The 9,445-nt window shown below is 40.0% G+C and overlaps 1 protein-coding gene across 1 annotated transcript; it reads right to left on the bottom strand.

The window, feature by feature from the left end:
* Nucleotides 1–715: 715 nt before the first annotated feature.
* On the bottom strand, nt 716–8,930 carry LOC109971997 (uncharacterized). Its single transcript, XM_020620576.1, has 4 exons — nt 8,282–8,930; nt 5,985–6,071; nt 5,130–5,321; nt 716–3,452 (listed from the first exon to the last, which is right to left on the bottom strand). Exons 1-4 carry the CDS (start codon nt 8,895–8,897, stop codon nt 3,265–3,267), a joined length of 1,083 nt encoding a protein of 360 aa, XP_020476232.1. The 5' UTR covers nt 8,898–8,930; the 3' UTR covers nt 716–3,264.
* Nucleotides 8,931–9,445: the final 515 nt, after the last annotated feature.

Below are 9,445 nucleotides of genomic sequence, written 5' to 3'. Positions count from 1 at the left end.
TCATGACCATAGGTGAGAGTCGGAACGTAGATTGACCAGTAAATCGAGAGCTTCGCCTTACAGCTCAGCTCCTTCTTCACCACGACGGACCGGTACATCGACCGCATTACTGCAGAAGCTGCACCGATCCGCCTGTCAATCTCCCGTTCCATCCTTCCCTCACTCGTGAACAAGACCCCAAGATATTTGAACTCCTCCACTTGAGGCAGGAACTCTCCACCAACCTCCACTAGCCTAAACTAGATGTATAGAATATCTCTTGCATAGTGGTGATAGGACATACCCTACCTTTCAAATAGCATACCATGCATCACTGCTGTGGCTTAGGAGTTAAGTTGCTGACCATGAACTGCAACATCCCTGATTCAAGTCTGGGACCTATGTTACATCTCTTTCTCCTTTGTTTTCTGTCATCTTCTGTAGTTAAAGCAAATAGATAACACATAGGAAAATAAATAATTCATCTTACCAAAGGGAAGCATATGTATAGATGACAAACAGATTTGGACCCAGGACAGAACCCTGGGGCATACCACAGCAGAGTAAATTGCTAACTTATTTTGATGTTACCAACTCATATTTCTGTGCATATTTTAAAAAGAAATTTGTTTGAAACAGCATAGGTTTTGACAGATATTACTGTTTCAAACCATTTTAATGTATTTATTTATTTCATTGTTATATTTTTAGATCATTTGAGTCAAATTCCAGGAATCAACTATATTTCACACCTCTCAAAGTGGAGGACTTGCCCATTTTGGCCTCTGAGTATCTCCATGTGGCAATTGGTGGTAATTTAATTACCGTACTTGCAGTGTGCCAATCTGGCTGTGCAAAGTCAATTCAAACCTTATCTTGAATGCTGCTGTTAGTGAGTGCTGAAGGACAAGGTCATGACCCTCATACAAACTCTCCCTGTGATCAAATTCCCAACATGACAGACAACAGCCACCTCTAAGGTTGACCTTTCACTCTCCTCTCACACCCTTGTCCACCACCTCTCTCACCTATCTCCCCACTTAAGCCACTAAATGAATCCAGAGGCTCACATGATTGCTGAAAGCACTGCAGAAGACCACAAGTCCAAAGTTGTTTCAGTGCACCACCCTTGTCTGTTTCTCCAACTCCCCCCTTTGTGGCCTGGGGGCTGTCACACAGGAAACAACTTGGACATATTCCCAACTCCCCCTCCTTTCTCCACTCTTTCTTTCCCTCCTCCTTTACATCCTCTGTGATGAGGAATGTCCTCCCGCTGCGATAGTAGCCAAGATGTGGAGCAGGCTCCTGTTTCCTGCCCGCCTGCATCTGTTCCCTCCAGCGCTGATCCCTGATAGAGGTTTCATCGAGCCTGGGAACTGACCAGCTCAAGCTGACAGACGGACAGAGGGGTAGAAAAGAGGTTCAATCCTGCCTGCCTCAACGTCCAAGTTCCCAAGCCAGTCTCTTTTCCTGGAGGCCAGACGGAGACCGAGGTTGTTAAACTCCAATTAGAGTGTCTCCTTCTCATGCAGTCACTGGGAATGATAATAAAGATCAGTGTTTCGGTCAGTGGGCAGATATATGTGATAGCCTGGTTTAAAAACAAGTAAATTTCTCACTGGGTCCTTTGAGTATAAAACAAATACACTTTTTATTTGGTTCATGTATAGTAAAGCAATGCAAGTATTCAGTGCAAATCTTCTCCCTTTCATAAGAAGCAGGAGCTCCTGGCTGTACTACAATCATCCAGGGATTTTTGATTAAATAAGAAGCTGTTCCTTTAAAAACCCATCCCCGCTGTCTTTGCCTGCATCCTCTCCCTGTCATTTTACATAAGTCTTTATTCCTTCTCCACCGTGCCCCCCCTGCCCGCTTGTTTCTCTGATCTTCCCAAAATACTTTAAATACCCCTTTAGAGTTTTGGCCATCCCAGAGGAGTATGTGTTTGTGTGTAAGCAAGAAAACAAGAACCATCCTAAAGAGGACCTGCAACAAGCAGGCACTTTTCTCATGAGTCATGTCCAGGTGTGGAGAGGATCAAATTCCTACGATTAGATTTATGGCGTAGTCCCTATAACAACAAACCCCTCCTCATTCGGCAAGGCCCCATTTGATGTCTCAGTCTACTCAGGGAGACATTTCATCATGAACACATAATTAAAGTTAGAAAAATAAGCCGCTCTCATGACAAGCAAATGTCCTGTGCTCTCTCTTCCCTCCTTTCCACTCCTCCTCCTGTACTGGGGATTGTTGCTGCTTTTTCAGGCCCTTCATTCACTCCCTTTGGTCCCTGTAACCCTAATAGTGCATTTCCTGCTTAGCAATAACAACCACAGTGAAAACATGCACAGAACAGGGTATTACAAAACAATACTATTCAGTGCAATACAACATTTTGCATTCTTATAAATTACAAATGTTGGATTTTATATGAAAGGACATATGATTTCCAGTTATTTTTTATATTAATTGAGCAACTGTGGTTATTTTAAAAAGCCAATAAGGCCAATTCCTAATAAAATAAGTTTTTCTTCTATATTGTTTAAAAATGTTGTTTAAGAACAGAATTTCAATTGTTAAACATGAAAACAGGATCTGACCATTTGCTCTGAGAAGCTACTGCTCCAGCTAGAGAAACAACAATAGACCAGTTATTTGTCCTCTGTGTGCATAAGTGTGATCTAGAATAACAATGAAGATACAGACTTGATTTGACATTGTTTCATTCACAGGACAAACACTGGCTTGTTAAAGACACATGAATAAAAAAAAATGCCCAAGCGAATTCTGATGCATGATGATATAATATACCTATTATATATACAGTATCATGTCATGCTAAATGGAAAGCTGTGGTTCAGATAAACCAAATTTTCTTTAAAAAGTGAGCTAGTAACATTTTAATTTAGGGGCTTCATGAACCAGCCATGAATGAATGAGGAGCTCGACTGTAATTGCTCTTTTGAGAATATAATAGTGGGCTAATGAGACGCTCTTGTTTGGGGACCTAAAACATTACAATATGATTGTGGAAAATCAATTTAATTGATAATTAATTTAATAGCTGCTTGTGTTTTCTATCAGACCCCAAGTCAGAACCTGAGGATTAATTAAAAATATGAACCAGGATTATGATACATCATAGAACTCTACGTGAAAGTAGATCCATGTTTTCCACAGAATGTCTTCTCTCTTGCACAATACTGAGGGTTTAATTACGATCAGTTCATGTAAGCTGCAAAGTCTCTTCCCCTGCAGCAGGGGACGAAAGTCTTGTGTTTGGGTTTATCTACACCTGGAGCGGGTGGCCTCCAGGGCTTTTTGGTGTCTCCGTTTGTTGAACCTCTTGACATAGTTGTTGCTTCGCAGGAGGCCGTCTCCAGGCTTCACTTTACCTCCCAGCAGGTTCAAAAGGTCACTGGGAAGATGGCGCCTCCGGTGGTAGATCTGGCCCATTATAATATATCTGGTCCCTTGAGAACAAGCAGAGAAAGTTTTAAAGTAACTAGAAAAAGATGATTTTGATGTTTGCTCTAAACCATGGATGCATTAAGGAGAACTGGATACTGGATTACAAGATTGCACCCATTCTTCCCACCTAAAGTTGCTTGCCTGGTGCATATGCCAAGAAAAAATTTCTTCCAGGTTAGCTTCCGCCTTGTGTAGCCCATTTCACATGTGCAGTAGTGTGTTCCACCATGGATTAAAAATTCATAATACAAAGAGTGATAACTGACCTGGTTTGCAGCTTGAGATGTGCTGTCAACAGTTTTACAGACGTCTCTTTTATCATTGTGGAACATACCCAGAGTGTATACCAACAAATAATCAACAACAGCAGTGGATAATAATGTAGCAAACTTTATAACAGTATTATTAGTAATTCTCACTGGCAAAAAGTGTAATTCAGCAAGTGAGCATTTAGGAATAAAAATGGGTTTAGCTCACAAACATAAACATGTTGTTACTATGACACACAAAGCAGTTTACACTCACCATTAATAACATGCTCTTCTGTGTTGAACAGAGGAAAGCCTAGAGGCAAGAGAAACAGAATGATCCCTGTCATCCTGAGCGTTCAGTGGGGACGCACTTTAAGGTCTGCTACAGAGCGGGGATTCCTGGTATTTTTATACGGGTCACTCAGGAATGAGATGGGATGGGATGGAAAGGGGAGTAGTGGGACGTCCCAAACACAAAAATAAACACTTTGATGTGACACTCCTTTCATTCATAATTGGATAAAAAGAAAATGCTCCCATTGTTTTTTTACATCATAAGAGGGGAAATGTGGCTCTGTGAGGATCTTATCAGCTGTTCACAGAGTAGGGTTTATTTATTTTATGTTTATGTTCTTGTATGTGGAGTGCAAAAGAGTGTCCAAAATATTCTACATTGACAGTTTGATTTCTTGATTCCTCAGATGTCTGAATTTTTAAAAGAATGCCTAAAATACATATATATAAATGTACATAAAATACTTATTATTTCAGACCTTAACAAGTGAAATGACAGGTGTAGTAAAATTGAGTCTTCACTGTCATCTGGTGGTCATCATGAGGAACTGCAGCACAGTATTAAATATGTCACATCAGCGTCCATCCATTATCCATCAATCCATCCATTTTCTATACCACTTATTCCTGAATAGGGGCACGGGGAGCTGGAGCCAGTCCCAGCTGACATTGGGCAAGAAGCGGAGTACACCCCGGACAGGTCACGAGTCTATCACAGGGCTGACACTTAGAGACAGAAACCACACACACGAACACTCACTCCTAGGAGCAATTTTTTTTTCATTGTAGTACCATGACCGGCCACTGGGAAAAACTGACTGAACAGCTGAGTGGCAGTGGGGTGTATCCAGCTCTTATAATACATCCATACTCTAAGCAAGTAGTTTTTACTGCATAAGCTGATCTCAGGAAAAAAGAATTCCCACATTCCACAAAGAGATGGAAACTTGTTATAGAATTGTAATTATGTATAATATGAATATAATTAATAGATGGGTAGCTACACAATCATTTTTATTAGCCACGAGAGTTTAATTTGCAAAAGAATACTTTGCAAGTGTATATACAGTTTTATTTTTTAACTAAACCAAACAGCCTGTCTACCTTCTGAGTTCATTTTGGCTTATTACTTACCCAATTTGATATCAGGGCAGGGTTTGCTGCAATTGTATGTGTCCAGGACCAGAAGACGAATTTTTAAGAAGAAGCTGTCTGGGGTCACATAGAGACGACTCATCTTGTAGAAGCCATTGCTGCTAACCATCAGTGTAATGAGGCGTATTCCGTTACGCAGCACATCAATGTCATGAACTATCCCATTGACAGCTGTTTCAAGGACATGAAAAGCATGCTAATAATATATGTCATAGAACGTGCACATGTCATGCATATTTAGATGGATGTTTTTTTAAAGAACTAGTTCTGGGAAATATACATTTGCTTTCTTGTCCAGAATTGGATGAGAGGATTGTACTTTCACCATCAGGTAAATATGAAGCTGAAGTGAGCGGTTAGCTCAGTTTAAGACTGGAAAACAGTCTGGCCTATGATAACTTGTCACCTTCTAACAAAGCCAAGCTAGCTGTTTGCATCCTTTCCTGTTTTTAGGCTAAGCAAAGCTAACTGGCTACTGACTGTGAGTTCATATTTATGTTACAGATCAGATTTTGTCATCTATCTCTCAAAAAGAATCAAATTAACATGTTTCCTAAAATTCATGTCTAGCTGCCACACACAGATAGACTGCACAGCAGCTTAGCTCAAAATTTAACCAGCTAGTAAAACTGTATTAGTTAATTACCACATACAAGAAGCTAATGAGTCAAAGATTGTTCCAGATTTTAATTATTATGGATCAATCATTATTATAAAAATCACTAACTATGATCACCTTCAAGGTGATTGGTCAAGTCTTCTGAATCAAAGCCTGCACTTAATTTTTGCTTGTCTGCCATTGGACAAAGTCCTTGTCTATCATTTGATACATACCAAACTCACTGTAGCAGTAATACTCTCTCTCCTCCTTCTCCTTCCTGCACTCACTCATGCAGAAGGCATCGTGTGTGAAGTCGGATTCTGCAGAGAAGACAAGCAGGGGACAAGATGGAAGAATGAGAAGGAACGAGAGTGACTGTTTACTAGAGTCTTGTTGCAGCATTACAAAGGGCAAGGTTGTCATGCCTCAACAGGGGGACTGGACAAGGTGATATACTGTATGCAAAAGTAATGCTTATGTGCAAGACTGGACAAGGTGATATACTGTATGCAGTGGTGTCATATCTTAATTACAATATCAGAACAGTCTGACAAACTTTGCATTAGTGTCATTACAACCTCTCACTCCCAAAAGATTGCACATAAAGGGACACATTGACAGCCAGATTTCAGGGACGTGGCTGTAATTATTGGCAGGGGACACTGACTAACTACTAGGAATTAGGAAAGGCAAAAAAAAAAAACATCACTGTCATTATCACTCTTTAAATTTGTGTGTGAACTCTGTGAACTTTATATGTTTGTCAGATGATAAGATATTACTGTATGACCGACTTAATTCTGAAAAAGTAACAAATGTGACATTATGAAGTGTTTCTTTGTTAAACAAGAGACTGACAGGAAATGAACAAGGGACGTTACATCACACGGTCAGTACCTAGTCCACAGGACTCCCTTTGACTTTTGAGCTTCCTTCTTCTTCTTCTTCCAAGGCATTTTGATATTTTTGTGGATTTAATACAACACGTATAAAATCCAGTTTCCTTACTTTTTGCCCCAAATATTACAATAAGGCAGGAAATTAAAGATATAAGTTAGTGGTTTAGAACAACCATCAATTACCGATTTAATAATAGTCATGCTTATTCCATCACTGTCAGTCGATGTCTTATTGTCACATTTATGAATTATATGTCTAACCTCCATTTCTTCAATTGGTTTAAGGAACATAGAATGCTGATTTTTTTTCAATAAGATTAGCAATAGTGCCATAGGACACATCATTGTCACAAATATTCTTTGCTAATTCAGGCCGCACATTAACAAAGAAGTCATTGAATTTAATCAACCTAAGCTGCATGTCTTTGGATTATGGGAGGAAGGTGGAGTACCTGGAGAAAACCCACACAGACAGGGAGAACATGCAAAGTCCATACAGAAAGGTCCCGCTATTAACAGTTTAATAAAATCAAGATAATGTAAAACAAGATTTGTTTTTGTGAAAATTTATTTTCTAGATTCTTATTTTTTTCTAAAGTTTATTTTGCATATTTGCACACTTTAATTAACAATATATATATTGTATTTTGAATTCTACCCTTTTCCTTATTTAGATCTAGATAACATGGTGCACTTTGTCTGTAATGTTTGTAAAATATAATCATATAATCAGTAGCATTTGTGCCAGGATTACCTCTAGGCTTATTTACACTAATGCTGTTATTCTATTTCTCTATTTACCTAGGTAAGGTACTTCTTTGTTTTATAGAGCCAGTACCAGGCAATGGAATAGGGGCCATACAGTGGAAAATAAAGCAGGCTGGGCCGCATCAACACTGGAGGCTATGCTTGGTGATGGTTAAGGGAAATACGGGGTATACCGCTTGTTAGGTTCTGATAGTGGAAATGCAGCATGAGTCTTTTAGAAAACAACATGCCCCTTTATCAGAAATCACCTGGTAATTGGACACTTCAGATCAAGGACTGGAGGAAAGGACATCTCATGCCAATATGAACATATTTCCTCAATTCATCTCTCCTTGCGAATTTTCCTCTCATTATTTTCCTCATATCTTACGTGGGCGGGACTAAAATGCAAGGAAAAGAGTGAGGGAAATGTGGATCAAATTAAGAGATTGAGATTCACCTAATGCATTTTCCCATGGTTTTTCTCTCGACACTGGGAAAATGCCAATGGGCCTTAATTGCAGCTAGGTTTGCTCACTTGCATCTTTTCCTTGTGTCTTAGTTCCACTCATGTAAAATGCAAGGAAAAGATGCAAGGACAGAGAAATCGAGGAAACACAGTTTTTTATACATGAACAAAAGGTAACTTCTAATGCAACCTTTTACCCATTTGTCAGTGTGAGTGTGTAATATAATATTTTAAAGGTCAGAATACATAGATTATTGATGGTAATAAGTCCTGAGCATCAAAGATGTTCCCAGCAGGTTAAATTTCAATCTTTTGAAATACGTAGTCCCAAAGAGAGTAACATTCAAAGATCCTGAATATATGGTTAAGTCAGTATTTCAAACAGGTCAGACTTTAAGGTCAAATCCTCCCATACCTCGTCTCAGGATGTCAAACTGGTAAAGCAGGCTGGAAGTACGGCGGTTGTTGAGGACAGGCTGACGGCTGTTGTTCTGGGTCGCTGCACTGATACCTGACTGATAGAGACTCGCCTTGCCCGGTCGGTTCTCCTCTGGGTCCATCTGTCGGTTTGGGGCATCTCTTCGTGCAGAAGGGGCCAGTTGGTGTGGGTGACCCTGAGGTAGGGTGTGGGGTGGACCCCTGGGTCTGGAGTTGGGGTGTCCCTCTGGTTTGCTCTGCTGAGATGGGCTGATGTTGGACTGGGCATCCTGGTTGGTTTTCTGCCCAGTGCGGTTGTTAGCTGCACCTGTGGCTCCTGTCAGCGGGGTTTTGGGAAGCAGACCAACAACTTCTCTGGCTTTGTCACTGTTGTGCTCCACTAGACGATCGCTCTTGGGGGCCTTTTTGCTCTTGTTGTGGGGAGTGTGTTGGTGAGGGATGGGGGCCAGGTCACTGTGCTTTGGCCACACAGCTGAGGGTAAAGGGTGGAGGGTGAATTTGGACTCGCTGGTCTTACTGCTCTTCTCTAGAAGCTCATTGATGGGCAGGGAGGGCTCTTTCACCACCAGCCTGCTCTGGTTGCTCAGGTCCATAAAGTTGCTCTGACCCTTTTCTATCAAGGTGTACAGCTCTGAAACACACACAAAAAAAACTATTTTATATAGTATTTTAATGCACAATTAACCTATCTCTACCCCTACAACAATGGATTAATGTAGGCAAAGTTACTGAGGATATTTCTTAAAATGTACATTGAATATTTCTTGATTTATGGCTTCACTTTACTTTAAATGACATGATAATTATTTTCTTAGCCCTTAAATTTGGACTATTGGTAACTTTCACTATGACAATGTGACACTTTATTCTACGCAGTAGCATGACACGTGTTGGTCAATGTGTGGGACAGAAAAGTGTAACATGACAGTAATCTACATCCAAGATATTAAAAATTGAAGTCATAAAACTCTCCCAATCTATTAGAGTCGTAAGAAGTGTCAGAATTTAGTCACTTGACATTTTATGTAATAAATTCTTTGAAATGTAGCCTTTCCTTTTGGTAAATCCTACCAAATCTTTGACAAATAACAGAATAACACCGATGTGTGTGAGTAGGTGTGTGTATATATATATATATATA

Source organism: Monopterus albus, unplaced genomic scaffold, assembly GCF_001952655.1.
Source record: "Monopterus albus unplaced genomic scaffold, M_albus_1.0 scaffold242.1, whole genome shotgun sequence".
Lineage (NCBI taxonomy): Eukaryota > Metazoa > Chordata > Actinopteri > Synbranchiformes > Synbranchidae > Monopterus > Monopterus albus.
This window is presented reverse-complemented; position numbering and strand designations above follow the sequence as displayed.

Excerpts from the sequence above, each read along its gene's own strand:
- LOC109971997 (XM_020620576.1), bottom strand. The coding sequence starts at position 8,897 with ATGGACCTGAGCAACCAGAGCAGGCTGGTGGTGAAAGAGCCCTCCCTG. Across the intron at positions 6,072-8,281 it reads GTTTGACATCCTGAGACGAG|AATCCGACTTCACACACGAT; the intron begins GTATGGGAGGAT and ends TCTTCTCTGCAG. Across the intron at positions 3,453-5,129 it reads CTGCCCTGATATCAAATTGG|GGACCAGATATATTATAATG; the intron begins GTAAGTAATAAG and ends CTTGTTCTCAAG.